The following is a 23,578-nucleotide window of genomic DNA, read 5'->3' as shown; positions in this document are numbered from 1 at the left end:
AATTCTTGCCTTTACTGATTAAGTTAGTTCATCTTAGAGAGAATTAAGGGAGTAACGTTAGCTATTTAATTCTCACTGAATAGTATTTTTTCCTAATTACAAGCGATAGAAGAACACAAATATCTAAAATACATCAAATGTACAAGGATGGCTAACTGAGCAAATCTCAGTTGGTTCTTCTCATCGAGACCAACAATATGATGTAAAAATTTGACTCAATTCTAATACTCTCTCCGTCCCTTTTTAAGTGTCTGTCCCTTTTTAAGTGTCCTGCTTCGTAACTTCAACTTATTAAAAAGACATCATCATTACACCTTTCATATTAACTTTTTCCTCCACTTTCCCACTTACCCATCATCATTACACTTTTACTGACTAACTTTTCAAAATAAAATCTACTTTTAGGGACAAAATAGACAATACACCAACTTTTACCCATCTAACTTTACAAAATGGACACTTATTAAGAGACAGCCCAAAATAAAATACTGGACACAAAAAAAGGGACGGAGGGAGTACAAGTTAAGAGAAAACCATGGAAAGTTAAGAGAGAATAATCTCTCTACTTACAGGAGTAAGACTACATAAATTAACTCTACCCCAAACCCCGTAATGGCCAGAGTCTCGTGCACTGGGTATGCCCTTTAGAAAATAATGGGAAGAAGGAAAAAAAAAAAAACTGTACCAAAAAATCTCCAATAAGTTAGATCGAAGAGGCCCTTATTTTCATTTGTGAACACCTGTATGGAAATTTGAAATACTTTTGGTTGAGGTAAGAACCACTTGTGGCTCAACTCCTAGGCCACGCACTTCGCTAGTTTATTAAGCAAATAATCACAATTACATCAATCAAGCAATGTTACACACGCAACTTTAATACATAACTCCAAACATATTTGTGTCCAGAACCAATTGATGCGCATGGATTCACAAGCATGAATGGTTCCGGACACAATTGTGTCTGAAGTTGTGTTTTAAAAGTGTGCCCAGACTTTCTGCAATCACAATTAGATCGCATTCCCATCCTGACATGCATGCATGAAACCCACTATGATACAAAATTTGAATCCCCTATGATACAAATTTTGCTCAAATGCTTTTCCCAACCTGCCATTCTCATAATCAAAAATTGTCACCCATCAAAGTAAATGAACATTAAATAGATTGTACGCAATAACAAGGACTCTCTGATACTCAGATCGCGCTGGCCGGGTCTCATAAATTTCCAAAACATTATTTTTCTTCCGTTAATATCGATTTTGTTCTTCCTCCGAGAGAGCAACTTTTGATCCCATGAAGACCGACCGCCCTTCAAGTTACCACTAAAGCCCGAGAACGTTTTCCAAATACTGAGTGTGAGTACCCGGTGCTTCAATCCTAGCGTCTTCAAAGAATTCTAGCATGTTTCCAACAATGCCAGTTGCGAGATCGGTGTCTTTATACATTGCAACTCGCGTAGTTGTAATTCTGTGGCCCCACAGTTGTAAAAGATCCAACCAATAAGAACGTGTAATCAACCTGAGCGCCGCTTTGATCTTCTGCGCTTACCAAGAAGTTTCAACATGTTGTCCGTGACATCAGGAGGGGAATTATCATCTTCGTCTTGATTTTTGTCAGAGGTTTGAGTCAACCAGGCCAATGCCTCTATGGCGGCGTCCCTCTCTGCAAGTTGTTTGTTTTTCTTGGGCTTCCCCACGAATTGCATCCCCTTAAACTCTACCAGTGCCCTGAATTCATTCGTCTTTAGATGCTTCGTTTTGTACTTTGGAGGGGAGTGTCCCGCCCGCATCATGAGAGTTTGTAGCAAGCTCTTAGGGTTTGATCCGTCTTTTGCAAATCTCTCGCTGTCACTAGACACCCTAAGTTTCTTACTTTCACGGCCAAATACGAATCTACCCTCGCATTGATCTCCTGATACTAGCTCCTGAACTGAATGCATGAGGTACTTGCCTTCCTTGTGGATGTCGATGCTAGGATCTTGGAGCTGTGTAAGTGCAACAAGATTATCACCCATATTGTTAGGTTGACAGGCAAAAATAATAATGACAACAATCAAAATTCAGCAAGCTCGAAACGCAAAAAACTAAAGATACATGTACTTTGAATAACGACACACTTTTAGAAAACCGAAAGAATTGCACCAATATGAGAACGTCTATTAGTCTATATAGTTTAGGTCTCCGTCACCCCCAAGGATTTCCATTTATAGTGATCTTATCACACTGTTCCTTAGTGTTGCATCTGTCAGTCTTCATTGTATATGACCGAATCAACTTAACATTTTTTCTCAACATATATTTAGTTGGTGCTACCCCTTTTAAGCCAACCAACATGAAATACGTCACAAATCTTAAACCTGTACGAACTAATAAAATGAGGCCCTGACAAAACTGTTCGCTATATGATATCTCCTAGTTTTCAATATCGAATTCTATGCTATTCCTACTTGCCTCACTAAAGTTATTCACAGAGAATCAGATCCAACCCTACTCAATTTAAGCTCTTTTTTAGCTCTCGAGCTTCACATGATGCAAATTCCTTTTTAAATTCCATCCAATAAGACAACATTATCTGCCAACAACATAACCACCAAACATCATCTTTGAGTATGCCCAAAATAAACAAAATTAGGTAAGGACTCAAAGTTGATGACTGACCCTACAGTAACTAATTTTTACTAGGTCTTGTATATTATCAATTGCATAAGTATACCCCCATCCCTTTGTCACTTGAATTATCTCTAACACCCACAGTATCATATATCTAAGACTTCCACCACTCTATCAGACATTTTTCTTAAAGTGTATCTCCTCTTCTCTCTGTCCTCTTCTATTAGTCTTCTTAGTATGAATCTATGTAGCACTGACACAGGCAAAGAGCATGACATAGTCTACCGCCACGCAAAACATGACACCACGTTGGGGACATGTTATTACTGTTATACATGTTAGACTTGTCCCACATCGCTCATCTAAGCCACGTAAGCTTGGTTAATAAAATCTAGAGGCTACTCCACCTATTGCCAACTGGTTTTAGGTTGGAACCCTCCAAGAAATGTAACATGGTATCAAAGCTAGGTCTTGGGTGGCCTCATCTCTCATGGGAAAGTCTTTGTCATCTCTGTCGCCCAAGTCAGTCAGTCAGCTCAGCTCCTGGTCTGTAACCTCCACGTGCATCCGGGCTGCACGTGAGGGGGAGTGTTAGACTTGTCCCACATCGCTCATCTAAGCCACCTAAGCTTGGTTAATAAAATCTAGAGGCTACTCCACCTATTGTCAATTGGTTTTAGGTTGGAACCCTCTAAAAAATGTAACAATATAGACGCTCACATTGGTGCTCCTAGCGGACCTAGCCTCATACTGTAAATGCTCCACTACACCGCTCTTGCTCCATGCAACAAACAATTATTATATCTAGATGCCAAACATGAACTTGAAGACGGTGTTATTGAAACTCTAAAACTCTTAAACCAACAACTCTATTGTATTACTCATAATTTACTATCTAATTGTTTAATTTTACTTCTTATGCTAACATACTCTTCCTCAACTCGTCGTCAAATATCTTCCTAGTGTTTATAGTCTTGTTAACTGATCAATGATATCTACAAAGCCTCACCTCACCTATGCATTTTCACGCCTCAATGTGGATAACATTAGATTCTTAGGCCAACCTGATTACAACATCCTAAATGCAATGTCCACCTCAACTTCCAAATACTTTCGTGCCACCTGTGGCAGCAGGGTGGAAAGCTAGGGTTTCCAAGAGTAATGGCCTAATGGGGTGAGTGACATGGAGGGTTGGATAGGGTGGAAATATTGGGAAGGATGGTGGAGGTGGTGGCGGGGAAGAACTACCTGGGTGGAGGCGTAGGTGCATTGAGAAATTAGGGTTTGCCAAATTTATGGTCCTTGTGCTTTTCTGTAGTTCTTTAAAAGGGATAAGATCAGGATACAATGAAGTTTGGGGCTGTCATGATAACAAAAGTGGCTTCCTTCATCTTAAGATGCCTGTCTCCTTTTTCTGTTTCACTTTCTTTCATCTTTTTTTTTTTGGTTCCTTTTGTTTCTGGACCTTAGTCACTCTATAGGAACTTATCGGATAAAAAAAAATTCTTTAGGAAATTTAAAAGTTTAGAGTGTTATTATTAGCCATGGAAGAATATGTACAAAAGAATCAGTTTTGTCCTTTTATCCTTCTTTTTCTTGTCCCCAAGTCCAACCGCTCTCCTTCTATAGGATTCAAACTTAGCCGGAGAACTTTAATTTGAAACTAATTATTATTCTTATCCTCATTTTATTTATCCTTTGCTCATACCATGGAGGGATTTGGACAAAGACATTGACTCCCCCAACCCCCTAGGGGACACAGCTGGATTATTTCCCTATCATACTTGTGATCTCATTGCTGGAAACACAACCCAGACTCAGATTTCCATAATGACGAGAAAATCCCCGAGCTCGAAGGAATGACAGTTCTAGCCCTTACTATATCTAGAATGGTTAGTGGATCCTTCGAAAGTGAACATTAGAAGGTGGTGAATCTCAATGCCTCAAGAACGCATACGGACACGTCACATAGACAACACTGACACTTTGGAACACATTGAAGATAAAATGTATTTACATGATAGTTTGCACCTTGTGAATTCATATACAAGTCAAAAACATCATTTCTAACACATTAGGATAAAAGGACTTAGTATTTAACGTTAAATATCATAGTAAATGGATAGTCACTAAATAAATATACATGAACTGAATATCCATAACTACATGGTAGTTGATCCGTTGAAAGAGAACATTGGAAGGTGGTACATCTCAATGCCTCTGTTGGGTTTTGCCCATGGTGTTAATGCTTTTGGAAAATGAAAACAGAGGGAATTTATTTGGCTGTAAAGGAAATTGTTCAGTGGAATTAATTGGCTTTGGGTGGTGCATTTCTACAAGTCCCATAGAGCATTTGTTGTGATGGCTCTAGAGGCTTCTCGGCAGTGGATGAGTTTTTCATGCCTTTGCCAATGCTGTGTATTTAAAGTGGTGATGTGCCGTGATTTTGTAAGAAGAAAAAAACGGCAGAGAGAGAAAATTGTGTGAGTTTGAGGGAGATAAAAATACCAAGAGCTTGAGAGCTAGAGTAGGGTATTTTGTATCTCATTGTACTCATTCAATATTAGTAGAAGTTGTTCTCTCTCCGTGGAGAGAGAACGTACCCGAGTTTGGGGAACCACGTAATCTTGTGTCTCTTTTGTGTGTGATTGTTTTTCGTTATGCTTCCATTGTGCGGATGATCGGGTATTTTTACCCAACAAAGTGGTATCAGAGCTACGGTATGGCGGGGAAAAGCACCGGGTTCGCGGTTGAGCTTTTCAATGGGCACAATGATTTCACTCTTTGGCAACAAAGGGTGAGGAATATTTTGGTGAGAGAAGGTTTGGTGAAGGCACTCAAGCCGAAATCCGAAAAGCCGGAAGAAATGAAGGAAGATAAATGGGAGGAGATGAGAGAGCTTGCAAATAGCACCATCCAATTGTATCTCGGGAATAGCACTCTCCGGGAAGTCATCAATGAAACGGATCCGGCGGAACTTTGGGCGAAGTTGGAGAGTAGGTACAAGTCCAAGTCTTTGACGAATAGGTTGTCGTTAAAGAAGCAATTGTATGCGTGAAGTATGTCCGGGGGAGGAAATATTAATGAGCACTTGGATGAGTTCAATCAGCTAATAACAGAGTTGGAAGCCATTGGCGCAAAGATTGAAGAGGAAGATAAGGCGATCATTTTGTTGGTTTCCTTGTCGATATCATATGAGCATCTCCAAACTACATTGTTGTTTGGGAAAGACACTCTCGGACTGATGAGGTTATTGCTACACTCCTATCCCATGAGTCGATGCGGAGGAAGGAGAGTGAGAGGATGTCGGAGGATCGTGCCATGGTTGCATCTTCCGGTAGTCAAGCTAGAGGGCAGACGACGGAAAGGCAAAATGAGTCCAAGCCAAGGGGGCAATCACACTCTCGAGGTGGTGAGTCACGGGCCATTGACAAAAGGAAATGCTATTTTTGTAATGAAGAAGGCCATATATTGAAGTTTTGCCCAAAGCTCAAAGCCAAGATAAAGCAAGAGAAGGAAAAATCCAAAGCGGCGGTGGTTGAGAGTTCCACCGAAAATGATGATTTGCTCACGGTGACTTCGGAAGGTATGGAGAATTTTGATTGGGTTATGGATTCCGGTTGTTCTTTTCATATGTGTTCAAATCGAAAGTATTTTTGTTTGTATGAGGCTTGTGAGAAAAGTACCGTTAGGATGGCAAACAACACAGTGAACAAGGTTGTTGGCATAGGAACGGTACGTTTTCGAATGGCCGATGGAAGATTTGAGAGGTTGACCAGAGTTCGACATGTGCCGGGACTAAGGAAAAGTTTAATTTCTTTGGGAATGTTACATTCAAAGGGTTGTAGCTTTGCGACAAGGGTTGATGTTCTTGAGGTTTTCAAGAATGATAAAGTTATGTTGCAAGGAAAAATGGCAGGCAATCTTTACAAGCTTCAAGGTCGAGTTGAAGTGTGGCGTGCAAATGGTGGATACCGACCAAGAAAAAATTATGGGCATCGGCACAAGTATGGCGTGTGAAGGCACAAGCAAATGAATCTTTAGGTGTGGAGAGCAACATCGAGAATGAAATGCCTCAATTGTTGATTTTGGAACAAGGTGAAGAAAAATCGTGCGCCAGGAAAAGGGTTTCTTTCGCACCAAATTTGGTCTCCGATATTTTCAACTAGACACCCAGTGAGGGGGTGCGAGGCTCCCGAGCGAGGGGGTGCGATTTCACATGAGCAAAAGGGGGTGTTTGTTGGGTTTTGCCCATGGTGTTAATGCTTTTGGAAAATGAAAATAGAGGGAATTTATTTGGTTGTATAGGAAATTGTTCGGTGGAATTAATTGGCTTTGGGTGGTGCATTTCTACAAGTCCCATAGAGCATTTGTTGTGATGGCTCTAGAGGCTTCTCGGCAGTGGAAGAGTTTTTCATGCCTTTGCCAATGCTGTGTATTTAAAGTGGTGATGTGCTGTGATTTTGTAAGAAGAAAAAAACGGCAGAGAGAGAAAATTGTGTGAGTTTGAGGGAGATAAAAATACCAAGAGCTTGAGAGCTAGAGTAGGGTATTTTGTATCTCATTGTACTCATTCAATCTTAGTAGAAGTTGTTCTCTCTACGTGGACGTGCCCGAGTTTGGAGAACCACATAATCTTGTGTCTCTTTTGTGTGTGATTGTTTTTCGTTACGCTTCCGTTATGCGGGTGATCGGGTATTTTTACCCAACAGCCTCAACCACAGGTACGGGCACAAGACACACACGTCATTTTCTTACAAAGTATGACACTAGAACTTTGGGGCCAGGGCACGTTGAAGATAAAATCTATTCACATGGTAGGTTGTACCTTACGACCCATATACAAGTCAAAAACACTATTTCCATAACATTAGTAGAAGAACAGATAAGGGACATAACATTAGGAAGATGTAAATCATAGTCAGAAAATCAGAATTCATGAACTAAGCACTAATGGAAATTGACCATGAGCAACTTCTAAAAAATGCATTTCAATCTCTTAATGCATCCAGAACATGTCCCAGTGTTTCCCAACATGACCAAGCATTTTCGAAGGTGTCCAACCTCAAAAGGTAGTAACAAAGTTCAACATACAACTCGACGTGACCGACGTGCCCGCTGGGCGTCCTATCTTGTCTGTGCCTGACACTTGTCAGAAATAGATACACGTAGCCAATAGATGTGTCTATGTTTATTTGCTGAAGGGATTCAATGAAATAGTAAACACAGTTTGTCTCAATTTAGCAAATTCGGGATGATAAATCACTGAAAGTGCTAGTTCTTACAATTATAAAAGAAAGAACAGAGAATGGCACAACAAATGGAATCACATTTGAGGGCATACTAATATACACAAAGGGGGCCTTTTCCAGCCATATTACTACATGGGGAAGGATGTGCATGATTGTATTTTGCAATGGACCTCAATATTCATATGGTACCACTATAAAATAATATACGAAACATACAGGCATGCATATTCTTTTTCAATTACTGTAATTAGTCTTTGAAAAGCTCACCTTCTTCTGCAGAAGCTTATTAAGCTCCTCCTTAAGCTTCACATAACACTCTGCCAGACTGGGATCCATGAAGAAATCAACATAGCCTTGCAGCATTTTCAAATGTCCAGCCTAAAAGAGGGTAAATTAGGAATTATAGAAGCCCTTCATCAAATTACACAACCAAAATTGAGCACTAAACACGATGTGGCAGGGAAGGAAATTACCTGAACTCCTGGGCTAAGATTACCGCCGAAAAGGATAAGAATGGAATCAGAAACGCCAGTTGAATCGCGTATGAAAACCGTGTTGACCTTTACTTTTTCACCAAAGACAAGCCATGGGTATGGAATCGTCTGGTAACGTGCGTTCACCGAATTCTGAAGCAAAACAATTGGCACAATCAGATGTACAAAATGGAGTCTACTAGTCGAGGGATATCCTCCTGAAAGGAAACAAATCTTATCTACCAATACACTCGCTCTCTTTCCCTGGCGAAAACGTTTGCATTAAACTATTTGCACAATGATTTTTCATTCCAGTTTCAAAGTTTCTCCACCAAATTAATGATCAAGAAATGGCTGACAATTTTTTTCTTTCTAGGTGGAGACTGTACATCTCACAATGGGAGGATGCTCTGTGGGACCAATCCCTAGTGAGCGGGCAGTGTCCGGATATGTGCACAAAATCTGTGCACCTATCCTTTCCTTTCAACAAATCTACTACTAATAGTCTAATATAAAAGCAGGAGTTAGGTGTATCTCCCGCAGGTAGATGAAAAGGCAATTATCCCCTTCTCCTCATTAAATGGGGCGGGCTAGGAGGGACCCGCATTAATAAATTATGATCCAAATAGAGGCATTAAACGTGATCTTGCAATGAACTGCATTGAATAGAAGCATAGAGCACATAACAAACTTTCACATAGAAGCATGAACATTTTATGATGTGTGTGAGCCATGCAAGATGAACTCTTAGTAGATATGCACATTTTTTTTAAATTATCTTCAGTTACCCCTCTCCAATAGCTTTTATATGAGCAGATGACTATCACCTTAACATGGAGCTAAAAGTAGATCATGCATTCAACATTTTCTCTTAGGTGTCAATCTCCTTGATAGCCAAATATTTTTGCGAAATAAAAGCGTGTGAAATCCACATTCCGTTTCATAGGCAATACACAAACTAAAAAGCAAGAGTTCATTCCATGAATGCAACCAGACTTCTGGTCAGTATAGCCTTAGGAGTATGTAATTATAAAGGAGCCAAGTGCACAGGCAGTTGCATATCGAATCACTTAAAACTGACACATTACTATATTCTAGGAGTTCAGCAACAATATTTCCATTAAACACTTACAGCATAAAGTAGAACCTGGCCATCATCCATCGTTTTGAAGGACATGGATGTCTCCCTGTGCTGCACATGGATAAGAAAGCAGCACATGTCATCTGAACTAACATTAACAGGAAATACTCACAAGTTCAACTGCAAGTACAGTACCCTACCACCACAGATGCGATTCCAGGAAAGAGGCCAGAACATATAATTGCTCGAACTAATGACTGGTTATGACTCAATCTATTGTTAGTGCCAGCATCAGCATCTAGCAATCCAGCATCCCTCAAAATGTATTGAAATTGCTTTTGAAGAGAATGGATTGCTTGAAGTGTTTGGGCAGAAAGGAAATTCCTCCAGCAGTACTCGTAAGCTGATCCTTCTCTGTCTGCATCTTTCCATCCTTCATAGGCACGGACAAGCGCCATATGATCACTATAGTCCTTTGCAGAAAACCTGGATTTTGCTGTGCCTGCTAACTGAGTTTTAAAAATAAAGAAATACAAAACCATTAAAGAGAAGCTTATGCGCGGATTAAGGCCAAAATTGGCCAGCAAAGACAATGACCCCATGAAGATGTGCATGAGATACAGGAGCAAAAGCATATTGACGAGTAAATTCTTGATAAGCAAGCATTGCTGATCAACTGAAAACAAAATGATTATATCACGCAACATATGGAGAAACCACCTGTCTGTTAAACCAGTCCTATCAACACTACAACGAGAGAAAAATGAAAGGAAGAAAAGCAATGGACAGTTGAATCTATGTCTTCAACATAAAAAAAAGTTACTGACTACAAAGGAGAAACAATGAATACCAAAAAGGTGCTCAGCCTTATACCATGAAGAGGTAATAAAAAACTAAAATGTAGCATGTGTCTAACACCAAAATTCGAAGACCCTACTGATATGTTCAACCTTAATCCTGTCCTAGATTTGAAATCTCTCTTTCTTGTCCCTCTCGCGATTATCTGGGTCTTTAAACCATTGCAAGCATACTAAAAACCGAATTCATCTCAATGGAGAGAATTGAAACTTTACTTTGTGCAAGGAATTGGATTGCCTCTCATAGACTCACAGACTCATAAACTCTCTCACAAAATCTTAGTTCCTTTCTGTGAAAGGGTTTCCAATACAGCCAAGTTACCTTAAGAAGGTTGTTAAACAAATACAAACCAAATGCTCATATTTAGAAGTCTGTATAGGACAACAGTCTACAAAGAAAACCTTAGGTACAAAAATGGCTGGATAAAAGCATGGGAAACTAGTAAAGACATACATATCTTCAAGGCAATGCACCATGACTAGTTGATGACAACTTAAAAAAAAATATTGTTTACAAAAGTAGCTTCAATGGAATTCGCTCAACTTATTTTGAGAATTTTAGTTATTCATTATCCCATGGGTATTGTTTCCTGATGCAGCAGATCCTTAAAGTCACTTACACAAACACCACCTTATATTTCAATGATCAAAGTCCAAAGGTAGATAAATGAAACCTATAGATGCCACGAACAATGCACATTGGTAAACTAAAGGACGAGAAAGTAATAAGTTCATACATTCCCTTTTACCTCAAGTTGAAACAAAAAGAAGCTAACTTTTGTACTTACATCCTTTTTTTCTTGAGGCAAAAGAAAAGGATCCCTCACACTAAGTCCAGCCACAATTGTCAGAATAGGATCAAAGCAATGAAATATAGCACCCATTATTAACATTTTCCCAAGCTTGGGATCCACTGGCAGCATTGCAAGATATCCACCTGGTTAGAAAAACATATAGGATAGACAGTATCAATAAGAATAAACAAAAGTATCCATTAACAAGTATCTTTCATCACACAGAAATCACTCACCAAGATGCGTAAGATGTTCATTCTCATCTAGTGCTCCAATCATTTTCAAAAAATCAACAGCATTCTGGACCTGTAACACATAAAGTCAAACTTGTTTCACTTCCATTTATATAAGCACACCTGAAGGCACCCTAACCCTAATCATCTCAGACATGAATACCCAAGCTGGTACAAAAACCATTAAAACTGTGTTTAGTAACCCCCTGGTCCTTTTTGTGTTGGCAATTTCATTGCAAGGGTCTGTATTTTTAGTTATTAGCTTTGTCGAGTCCATGAGCATGTTTCCTACTAAAAGAATGAAAATGGAGACTCAATTAATAGCTGGATCACTCAAGCGGGACAGATTTCTTTGCACATTTATTGCCCTGGATTTCACACCCATTTAGCCAAAAATCACCAAAACAAACGAGGTTGGTGCATTGGGCCCTGGATTTCAAACCCATTAAGCCCTAATCCGCCTAAACACTGTAGATTATGAATAAAACTGAACCAGTGGCCTTCTCACCTACATTAAACTTAAAATAAGACTCCAAGTACACCAAAATTTATTACAAAGGGCCCCAAATAGGACCTACGTAAAATACCCAATTTGTTTCTTATGTCTGCCTAATTGGCTAGTGAAGATAAATCAGAAACCTGAAGTCTGTTTGCATGTTGATAAGGCTGCAGGGGTTCTGCAAGCCTTAAAAGAAGAAAATTCAAGGCATTGATATGTGTACATTTAGGGCATGGCAAATACTAAACAAATACTCTGCCTCTTCTACCCAAAAAAAAAAAAACACTTTCCAACATATTGTGTCCTGGATCCTGAATCCTGAGTCTCTGGGCATAGAACTAAAAATAACAGCACGCATAGAACTAAAAATAACAGCACTCTGGTCTCTCTTGATCGATGCTTCCAAGCTGATTTATATCAGTACATTATCTGTGGGGCTGTAGCATTTGTCAAATAAAACTTTCATGAAATATCAAAATTAACTGCAAGATTTACGTCTATTTTTGTTTACTCCTTCCGTCCAATTTTATTTATCCACCTCAGGGTTATCAGGGATGCGGATTATTCTGGAATGAGGAATGGGACGGGAACAGAACGAAAAGGAGAACATGAAAGTGGTACGCCACATGCCCTAAATAGTGGGACGACGAGGGTACACTTCTATATTTTATAATACCAAAACGTACTCTTAGCAAACGATAAACATCCAATAAATTGCCTTATTTTTCAATTTAATTCATGCTAAACGCTTATGTTGACTGTTGAGAGTGTTTTGAGTCTTTTGACCAATTTCTTTTATACTTTGTCTTGCAAATCTACGCTCTATCCAGATCTTTATTGAAACAAATAGGAAATACATTGTGATCGCTAGGGTACGGGTGACATAGGTCCATCTTTTGAATTTGGGATGTCCTCAAATGCATATCCACTTTGAAAGGTCAAAGCATACCAACTTCGTACTATTCCAAAACTCTCCCTTACAAATTTATGGGTACTTGTAAAGGTCGGGATAAAGGGAAAATGCTCGAAATCAATACTTTTTTTGTTCGAATTCAAGTGCATTAAATGTATGATCCTCACAAAAGTAGGTAGTCCCAAAATGGCTAATATTGTGGAACAGAGTGAGTATAACTTTTTGCTGGTAAAGAGAGTTCACAAATCAAATGGTACTCTCAATTGAAAGTTTAGGCATGGCCCACTGCATTTTCCGAAGCTTCAGACTAGCAGGACTTGCATATATAAGAAGCTACGGCAGGGAACATATAATGAGAAAGATCCACAAATATTATGCAATTACACATCTGCGTAGCAAGAAGACATAAAACAAATAAAAATTAGATGCAAAATAACTTACAGCCAACGGTTCTGGTGGCTGCAGAGCAGCTGACAAAAATTCTCCAATACTCCCCACCTGCAAACTTTTTATTTGCAAGCAGAGAGAGTTCAAAGGAGTTCTCAGAAGTTCAGGAAGCTGATATTCAGCAAAAGCATCATAAACACAGCGGGGATATAGATGGTAGCACTCGCCAGGCTGCACACGGCCAGCCCTACCCCTTCTCTGCACCAATATGCAGAACAATGAAATAAAGAAGCTTGTAAGCACTAAGACTTGGAGATAAGTACGATAATGAACAAATGAAGACACACCAAAGAAGCAACTAAAAAACACCAATGGAACCCTAAAAAACTCTTTTATAACATCTGCTAGTACGCCTTTGACCACTTTATGCAAGACAAGCTACTTCCATATCTCTACATCAAGACATGCTTATAATGACAGTTTCCTTCAAAAACAAACTTCCAGCTTCCACATTGCATGCATCCATGCATTCCTAGGAGCTTCCACAAATGCCACTAAGCTAGTCAGAAATAGACTGGCCTGAAAAGATCACCCACTTTAAAAAAGCGCAATATTGGAATTGGGAAGACAGGAACACAAGCTATGGAGCGCAAGCTTCCACACATGCACCTTTCAAAAAGTGAAAAAAAAATTCCAGTTCACAAAATCCTGTAGTAATGATTCAGATACCAGAAAGGTTCTCTGCCACTTAATTATCCAGTCTGGCCGTGTTGCCCAAAGATAAGAGAAGAGCAGAACATAACTTACTTGCCGAGCAGAAGCTTGTGATATCCATGAAGGTAGGAGACAGGGAGTATTATTTAACGCATCATAAGTGGTCTCCTTTGCTTTTCCGCAATCAACAACAAACACTACATCATTGATTGTAATACTTGCCTCTGCCATATTAGTAGCAAGTACTATTTTACGAACATTAGGAGGCGGCTTCTCAAATATGAGTTTCTGGGGAACATAACAAACGAAAGGAGTGGTCAGATACCAATGCGCATGGAGGCTAAGGTTCTTTCTTAGTTTTTATTTTCCAATGTGTCTCTAATTTTCCAGAAACATAAAGGTATATCTTGCACATGAATGTTTGGACTACGGAACCTTAGAGAGTGAACCAAGAAGCTCAGAGAGCGAACCAAGAAGCTCAGGTTGATCACAATATTAAGTCCATTTGAGCTTTATAAAATAAGAATATCAAACTTGACTGCGTGACCTATTCACCATTTGCTTCATTACAGATATCAATCAGTATGGCATGAAAGCAGATATTAGCTCCTAACAACTCGTATCCTGAACTTCTAATTCTAAACAAGAATAACAGTTCTTAAGAAAAATAATACAGCATACTACAATAACGCTGATGATAATGATGATGACGATGAAGAACATAAAAAATCCACAGGAAACAATCAATTCCACAGCATATCAGTGGAATTGCAAATATTCTTACCTGTTCAGATGTTGCCATTGAACCATGGCAAGTAAGCAGCAAAACTCTGTTAGGGTCACCTAAAAGAGGATGAGCTTTAAGTTGATCCCTCAAACAGCTAATGTCCTCCCAGCCAGTCATGAACGCTAAGACAGCTCCAGGCCGTTCCTTCCGACATATATGGCATAAAACAGCCTCAATAAGATTGAAACCAATGCAATCAGGAGTCCAACATGACAGTGAATCACGAGCTCTGGAGCTATAATTCTCAAAGCTGGATTTGTTAAGAGCGTCCTGTGAAAAAGCAAAAAGGTGAAACACTAGCCAGCAGTTGTTATGGAAATAGTGACGCAGATATTATGTGAATCTTCAAATCTGCACTATGCCAGGTTTCTTTGTAGCTTCTCTTGGCGTTTAAGACAACAAGTGGATGAAGCTTTCACATTTCTTAGTTTGCAGTACCTCAACAAGAGTAGCAATCTGATTTTTCCTTTTCCTTGGCACCAGCTGTCTTTGGGTTTTCCACAACTTCTCTTGGCCATAATCATCAATTTGGTTGAAAGAAGTCAACTTATATCCAGTAATTTCCAATATATCTTCCAGAAAGTTTGCTCTCACAGGATGTGTAAAGCCCTGAATTTAGAAACAAACGCAACTTTTCACTTCTTATCTCAACTATATGCAGCAATTTCATAGAACTGTAAGCACTAAAGTTATGACCTCACTCCAGTTATAGACAAGCTAATCTCACATTATTTTTCTGGCAAAGGACACGAAAAAGCAGAAGATTGGCTTTCAAAAGCAATTAAACCATGCACTTTGTATTCTCGAGAAACCGAGGAGGTGAGGATTGGTATCCAGAAAAATGGAAGTTCTCCAAAATTTTCTGCAGTTTTTCACATTCAGTTGATGTGGATTACAAGGCAAACCATGCCCCAACAACAACACAATCAGCTCAACAACGAAAACCCTGGTGACAAACAAAGAAACCATATTGCTAAAACCTCAAGTATCATCTTACCGGGATGTGGATTCTTGGTGCCCCTCCAAAATAATTCGAAAATAGCTCAGCATTCAAAGTAGCACTCATTAATATTAATCTCAGGTCTTTCCTTCGTGGAAGAAGATCCTTCAACACGATCAATAAGAAATCTGAAAAAACCTCAAGTGTTAAGAATTGGAGTTCAATGATGCGGTAAAAGCCCAAATGATAGGTAAATTTATAAGGGACTGCACCTTCATTCATGCCACGCTCATGAATTTCATCAACAAATACATGCGTTATACCATTCAGGTTCCGGTCACTCAACAGACGTCGAAGCAAAATACCACTTGTACAAAAAAGCAGATGAGTATTTCTTCCTTTGATTCCCTCCAATCGAACTTTATAGCCAACCTATGAAAAAATCTCTTCGAATAGCAAGTAAAAATAAAGATGCTTTCAAATAGCAAGCTGCTTACTCAGCATTCAAGAATACTGGAATTCCAGTTTAAAATGACAGAACACAAGGAGTGGGGGATAAAAGGGAAAGAGGCTCACTGATTCACCAAGAGGCTCTCCTCGCTCAGTAGACACTCTTTCTGAAACAGCCATGGCAGAAATTCTTCGAGGTTGTGTGCATATTATGCTACAGAATGCTCCACGACCAGATTCTATTTCTGACTCCAATATAAACTGAGGAAGTTGGGTAGTTTTACCGCATCCAGTCTCCCCAGAAATTACAACCACCTATAGCATTAAACCAGTTCTAAATGTAAACTCATGCACACGGGTTTGAAGAATAAATCATTAGATCCATTTCCCTGCATCCATACGAAAAAGAAACGCAAACATTTGCACAATTGTTGTTGTTCAAAAGATGGGTAAAAATCGTATCAGGTTCTTCTAGATCACATTTTTAGATGAAATAAGTAAATTCACTTTTTATATAACCACAATTCAATCCACAAAGCTCCGGTCGTTCATGCCTTACATGTTGCAGCAATTCCGAAACCATTACATTAAATGACAATAGATGAATATCAGTAACAACTAACAAACAAAGAAGGTTATAGAAATTCAAATATAATGTTAGGAGACCAAATTTAAGGATGATAAATCATTAACCACTTCCAAGGCTGGGGTAATGGTATTATCATTTTTCTCATATAAGCCTGCATATGACATTAATCTGCTATGCGTCATTATTTAGTAATCCAGCTCACACAAGAATTCTTTCAGGTTATTCAAACTTAAAGAATGATTCAAACCTAATATGCATCGCAAGATTCACTATTCGAGAAGTAAGATACGATAAGATTGATTCATTATCGGCATGTATTAGGCTCTGGCCCTTCTTTGCTGCTGTGTTCTATATCTGGAAAAGGATTCAAGCAACAGTTTTAATGTCATTAGAGTTGGTTATATGCCATGTTTTGGCTTTCTCTAAACCTATTTACTCTCCAAGAAAACTTGATTTGTTAGGTGTGAAGATTTGGCTACTCTACACCCTGTTAGAAGTGGGTCTTTCATTACTCATCACAAAAACTATGCCTGACCCATTGTTGCATGGAAATTGAGAGTTTGGCCTGTTTGATTTCTTTATTCTGAACAGATTAAAAAAAAATTGATAAGTTATTCGAAACAGATAATAATACACATCTAAAAGGGAACATGAATGTGGTTATCTTACATGGAAACCCACTTTTAGATGAATTAAGATTAAAGTAACCACTAAAAAGTAACACTAAATATATACTACGTATTTATGTTATGCATTTAAAGTATATACTTTGTTAACCAATTTAGTGCTTTCGTATGTATTTGTGTATGTACTATATAACATATATATTTTGTGAAATAGCACTTATCACCTCGTACTTTTTGCTATTACACGTTTAACCACAAAATAAAACGATTAAACACACCCCTCTGATTAATCGCCCCTGAGCCAATTAATAGGCATCTAATTGCCAACCACTGTAGAAATGCCTAATTACCACCTAGACCCTAAAATCTAGGCATTGGGGGTCTGCCGAGCACCTAGGCTGATTTTGCTGAACAAGGCACAACATACCATGAATTCCAAATGGGACGCCCAACACAAGCCAAACCAAACAAAGATGAGGAAAAAAAAAATTTAAACACTAGTAATAAACGACCTCAAAGAACTTCTCCAATCTACAAGAGATGAAGCTCAAACAAAAAAAGAAAAAAAATCCTCTTTTGTCCTCTTTCCACACACCATCTTATGTGCATGGTAAAGCAACTTTGTGAATTGTTTGATTCTTTCTCCCCCTTGCCTCAACTCAAACGAAAACTTTAAGGAGATTAAGGTGGCAGTCAAAGTAATCGGACCGAGGAAAGTAAGATCATACAATTGACCAACAGCATTGGAGGACCTAACCAAAGAAAAATCAGCACAAGGGCCAAATCAAAGAACCATTTGGTAGAGAGCATGAAAACGCATTCAAAACAGATTAAAAAAATCAACTTGATGAGCTACCATGATGAAAATAAAGAAAGGACGGGTATGAGTTTCTATATCCAACCTGATTCCTCGCAATTGCTTCGAGCAGCCTTTCCTTCTCCTTGAATGCAGGCAGAGATCTCCGGAATTCAAGGATTTTCCTGCCTTCTGGTGATTCCTACAATAAAAGGTTCTATTCAGTTTCAAAAAAGCAACAAGAGCAATCCACATGGATGGAAGTTCCAAATGATGCATTCCCATTATGGCTTGAAATATAATGGGCCCTTCATCTATAATTAATGAAAAAAGAACAGGACGCAGTCCTCATAAAGGCTCCTTCATTGTCCGCAAATCAACTCCAGAACCAGAATAGGATTGAGCAGGATGAGGAGAATGATGCACAGGTAATTTTAGAGAACTCTTTTTTTTCCCTTGGATTAAGCTGGGGAGCTTTCCTACCTTGAGTTGATTTGATTTGTCCCTATTTAATCGTTGCTTGGTCAAAAAGACTTAGTAGCGGTTACTACACTTATATTTTCCTTTTGAGGGATCTAGCCTAACAACAAAGCAAATTATGTACTTGGACTTAGAAAGAGCATCATTAATTCAAAACAGTTGGTAGTTTTTCTTGTCACTTAATTTCTGTCAGTACACTTGTCTGCATCACTTGCTCTCAGTTGAATTTCAAACCAGAATCATGGACTTTGACATTCTCTATGCATGGAACAACAATTTTGCCCATTAGCATGGTGTATGACTCTATATCCCCTACCCAGGGACAATGATACTGTCAGTTCGATGGTTGAAACAAAACTGTCACATTATCTCACGTTAATAGTGAAGATTGAAGACAAAAAACACCCACTCATAAAAAGGAAGAGCTTTGCATTAAAAAGAACCAAATCAATTGCATTAGAAGATTGAGCAATAAAAAAAGGTAGTCAAATGACAGAAAGTAGAATCTGCCATTTAGAGTCACAGGACTCCTGAATTGACATTTAACAGGTCAGTTTATGCGAACTTGAATAAGTAGCACAGAGAGGAAATGAAAGACACCTGCCATGATCTCTGCATATTACGAATTCGCAAACTTCTTCTTTGTAGAACTTTTTCCATAACAGAACCATCTAGGAAAGAATCAGGGTCTTCATTTGAATGTACGTCTTCACCCCGATCAGTGACCTTAATGTCACTTGAAGTGCCACTGACCTTTTCAGAACTCAACTGCATTCTATCAAGGTGTTCCTGCAGCAGACCCTCCACTCTCCTTTGCAAGCTTAGCGGGATAACCACCTGCAAGAACAGCGAATAAAAAATAGAATCTCCCAGACATCAATGGAACTTCCCATAAACATAGAATTGAGATACTTCCAGGAGCAACCAGAAGTTTACCTCTCTTTGAGGCCGCTTATCGTCAAGATCTGGCCTATAGTTGGGAAGAGGAACTTTGCTCGCAACCATCACCTTTCCATAAATTTCACTACACATGCAAAATTTCAGTGCAAAGAAAAATGCAGTAAACGCTAGAACATTATAAACCAACAAAAGTATACTACGCAAATGTTTAGCCCACCAGTAAAGGCCCATCCTCTTGGCAAGGTTAGATATTTGTTCATAGTCTCTCCTATCCCTTTTGTCTCGGGACACAATTTCCTGGTCCTTCTCACTTCGTAATAACAAGCTAAGTTTCCATTTCCACTCATCAATGTTGCACACAGAAGAAGATGCCTGCCATCGATACAATGCTTTCAAACACAAGTTTCCCAACTTTTACCTGTCTAAACTATACTAATAAATTCACAATTTATGCTCACAGAGAATACTAAATAGATAGTCACAGACCACATCAACAATAGACTCCTAGGGAAATATGTATTTAAATCTACAAAAGTTTTCTGGGTTTATGAGCAACCAATACCTGTTTGAAAAGCTTATCTTTTCGCTTACCGTAGAATGTAAGACCATGTTTAACAGAGGACATTGAGAATCTTACATAATGCTTCTCAGTATCAAAAGCCTTTGAACTAACTTTGATGGCCACTGTTTGCCTTCATCCCAAAAAAGAACTTTAACAAACAGTGAACAACATGGGGTATGGAAACACCATAACCGGCACTGTGGGAATAAAAGCTGAAAAAAGACACACACACACAAACACAAACCCTCTATACATATACAAACTGGTTCTGTTGTATGAGCTGTGTCATTAATCGCTCGCCCATCACGCCCTGATCAGTCACTCAAACAAGTAAAACAATTTTTGAAAACAGAAGAAAGATTTTTGCATTGGGCCAGGCTTTTGATATCGAACGATACTTGGACCATGTACATCCCTTTTACTCCAACAAGTCATTTACTATAATAAAAAAAAAAAAGCTACAATAACCCTCTATTTTGATATTTGTTTTTTTATCTTATCAGGGTTGTTCTGCTCGTAATCCTATTGGCAAAACACCCAGTTTGGGAATCGTCCCTTCCACATACCCCAATGCCGCAAAAAACTCATCCTCCGTTGGAATTCCCAAAACACAGAGAAAACTCTCCTAATTAACTATATTAGTCAAGGTTGAACAGATTTTTCTAAGAGAGCGAGAACCCCAATGACTAATATTGCAAGTACGCAACTGAACTACGTGTAAAGAGCTTCAAACCTCTGTTATATATATCCAGAACTACCAATACATATACAAAACAGAAGACACAAATAAATTAAACACAGATAAACAAAGTATCAACATAATTGGTTATCTATATGGAAAAACCTTATGATTGTCGTAGTCGCACTCATATTCATCATCTGAGAACTGTTCAACGGTGTAGCCGCAAAATGCTCGGCGACCCGAGAATGAATAACCGGCGAAAATTCTGCAGAGAGAAGCAAAGCTATTGGAGCTTGGAATAGCAGTCGACAACAAGTCCCTGTTTCCCCTAGCAATGCCATATTTTTTATTCAACAACAGAGCATGAAACAATGATTTCTTGCCACATGCTAAGAGAAACCCTAGCCTGGGATTGGAACGCATTCTAAAGAAAGAGATCGGGGCATAGCAGCGTTCTTCGTTACAAATAGCAATAAGACACAATCATAATCGGCAACAACGTTCTTTCCTTAAGTGCCCCCAAAAATCAAGAGATGTGCAGCTTCCACATTGGCTTCGTGTAGGACCGTAGGAGTTCAAGATCTGAGAAATCACATGCACGAAACCAATTAAGCTCTGTCTGGTACCACTGTCAATCCCATTTTTCAAATTTCTATCTTCTTTAAACAAGTTTACGTTTTTCTCTTCAAAAAAAAAAAAGAAATAGAAAATATGGAAGATTAAAAAAAACTAGCATTCACATATTTGGACGGGACAAATCAATTAATCTTTTTTGCCCCTCCTCTTGCCATGATCACCTTCTTCTTGTCAAACCCTTACTAACCCATATTTGAACTACTTCGCAGGGGCTTCATAATGGAAACATTAATCAAAATCAAAGCATAAAAAGCCAAACAACCATAATCAAAGTCAAAAAACCAATATAAAAAAAAAATGCCTACATGAAACCAGAGACAGAAATAAGCAACAAAAAAACATCTTTACCCCAAATTAGCAAACCCAGAGACAGAAATAAGCAAACCCATAAATATTTCGGCCCCTAATGCCGACCTTTTCGTGATGAACACTGCTTAACTTAAAACAATCTTAAACTAGTAACTAACAAGATTTGTTTGTTAGTTACTTTGAGACTTTTTGGGTACTCTTCGTTTTGTTTTTGCGTCATATATATATATATGGAAAGAGAGAAGGGGGAAGGGAGGGAGGGTCGGACGTACATGGAGGGAATAGTGGGAAGCATCCAACAGTGGTGGCGAGAGACTTTCGCACGGTGGTGCGTGGGAGGTTTGGTGGTGCCTTCAGGCACGTCGTCGAACGGTTTAGCGGGGGAGGATTGGCGGCCTGCGCACACTCTCGGAAAGAGAGAGAGAGAGAGAGAGAGAGAGAGAGGGGAGGGGAGGGGGAGTGGGAGGGGGTGGGGTTCGAAAGTCGGAAACACGAACAGACGATCTGGGTTTATGTCAAATGATACTGCGACGTTTCGTTAAGGGTTAATTACTTATTGCCCTCTTTATCTATACAAGTTTTTCACTTTACCCCCTCTTACTAGAAAACGCTACAACCTATCCCCTTTATCTTCCAATTTCTAACACATAAGGTTTGCCGTTAGTCTGGGATCCCAAACTTAGTTAACTATTTTGTTTAAGTATGGATGAATGTAAGGGCAGTGGCTCTGCCATACATTGCTGGAAACTTGACAAGTTGGACGTAATTCACTAAGGCTTGTGGCCTTATCTTTTGATGAAATATGAATTCTCCTGGATGTAATTGACTATGTCAATTGCCAAACTTAGTTACCTATTTTGTTTTAAGGGGTTGTTCGGCTAAATAAGTCACTTGGCTTTTTTTTTTGTCCTTATTCAGATTTTTTCGAATTTGTTAATTTTGTCAATTTTTCTTTGGGATTATTACTTCTTCATGACAAGAAGAAACTAAAAAGTAAAAAACTACAATCGAAATCCATTTTTTTTAATATAGACGAAAAAATTGGCTTATTGACTTATTTTTGTCTTTATTCAAAAAAAATAGGTTTCGATCGTAATTTTTTACTTTTTAGATTCTTCTCGTCATGACGAAGCAATAATTCCAAAAAATTGATGAGTAACAAATGCAAAAAAAAAATGAATAATGACAAAAAAAAAGCCAAGTAGCTTATTTAGCCGAACAATCCCTAAGTATGGATGAATATAAGGGCAGGGGCTCTGCCATATCTTTTGTTAGCGGCAGGCCTTATGTGTTAGGAATTGGAAGATAAAGGGGGCAGGTTGTAGTGTTTTATAGTGAGAGGGGGTAAAGTTGAAAATGTATATAGATAAAGGGAGCAACAAGTAATTAACCCTTTCGTAACTTTCGTTAATTAAAGCAGCTCGCTTCTTCAAGACCGGAGGTTGGAATTTCGTAAAACGCACGTCCTGGTCTTCCATTAACCTCCCAACTCCAAAACTGAAGGTTTAAATCCTACTAAGGGTCATTTCCGATAGTGAATAAGTTGTGAGAAAAAATTTGTTGCAATCAAGTTAGGTGCTTCCAAGTTGTTAGGTGTTTTCGATAGTGAATAAATTGTTGAGAAATGTCAAGCTGTTTTTCGGTAGTGAATAAGTTATAGATAGGTATGTAAGTGAAAAAATTATTAACAAATTGTTAGTTAGTATGAACAAGATGCTAAAATACCAGAACTTAATAATTAGTGTAAACGAGAGGGTAAACCGGCCTAAGTTTTTTCCTCAAATTCTCACCATGGAATCTCTGTCGTTTAGGTGTGTTTTGGCTTAGGCAGTTGACTGCCAAGTCTGCCATGCTATCTGTTTTTGTTTCTGGTGTTTCTTGGTCTTGCATGGCCTAAATAGTAGTATTGCGTACGTCCTTTAGACTGTCCTGTATTGCGTAGGTCCTTTGGACTGTCTTGTATTCTGTGCTTGGGCTTTAATGGAAAAAACTTTTACCGGGAAAAAAAA

At 38.8% G+C, this 23,578-nt stretch overlaps 1 protein-coding gene across 1 annotated transcript; it reads right to left on the bottom strand.

Annotated features, from left to right (window-relative positions):
- Positions 1 to 992: 992 nt before the first annotated feature.
- LOC131325053 (DExH-box ATP-dependent RNA helicase DExH3) lies at positions 993 to 22,054 on the bottom strand. Its single transcript, XM_058357092.1, has 20 exons — positions 21,842 to 22,054; positions 20,787 to 21,206; positions 19,598 to 19,752; positions 19,417 to 19,504; positions 19,081 to 19,317; positions 18,107 to 18,202; positions 16,116 to 16,304; positions 15,812 to 15,971; positions 15,597 to 15,727; positions 15,038 to 15,208; positions 14,597 to 14,869; positions 13,906 to 14,100; positions 13,153 to 13,356; positions 11,303 to 11,372; positions 11,061 to 11,209; positions 9,616 to 9,924; positions 9,467 to 9,526; positions 8,335 to 8,487; positions 8,129 to 8,239; positions 993 to 1,984 (listed from the first exon to the last, which is right to left on the bottom strand). Exons 2-20 carry the CDS (start codon positions 21,045 to 21,047, stop codon positions 1,514 to 1,516), a joined length of 3,483 nt encoding a protein of 1,160 aa, XP_058213075.1. The 5' UTR covers positions 21,048 to 21,206; positions 21,842 to 22,054; the 3' UTR covers positions 993 to 1,513.
- Between the last annotated feature and the right edge of the window lie 1,524 nt (positions 22,055 to 23,578).

This window comes from Rhododendron vialii, chromosome 5a (genome assembly GCF_030253575.1).
Source record: "Rhododendron vialii isolate Sample 1 chromosome 5a, ASM3025357v1".
In the NCBI taxonomy this organism is placed as follows: domain Eukaryota; kingdom Viridiplantae; phylum Streptophyta; class Magnoliopsida; order Ericales; family Ericaceae; genus Rhododendron; species Rhododendron vialii.
The sequence above is the reverse complement of the archived record's forward strand: the minus strand, read 5'-3'. Positions and strand labels throughout refer to the sequence as shown.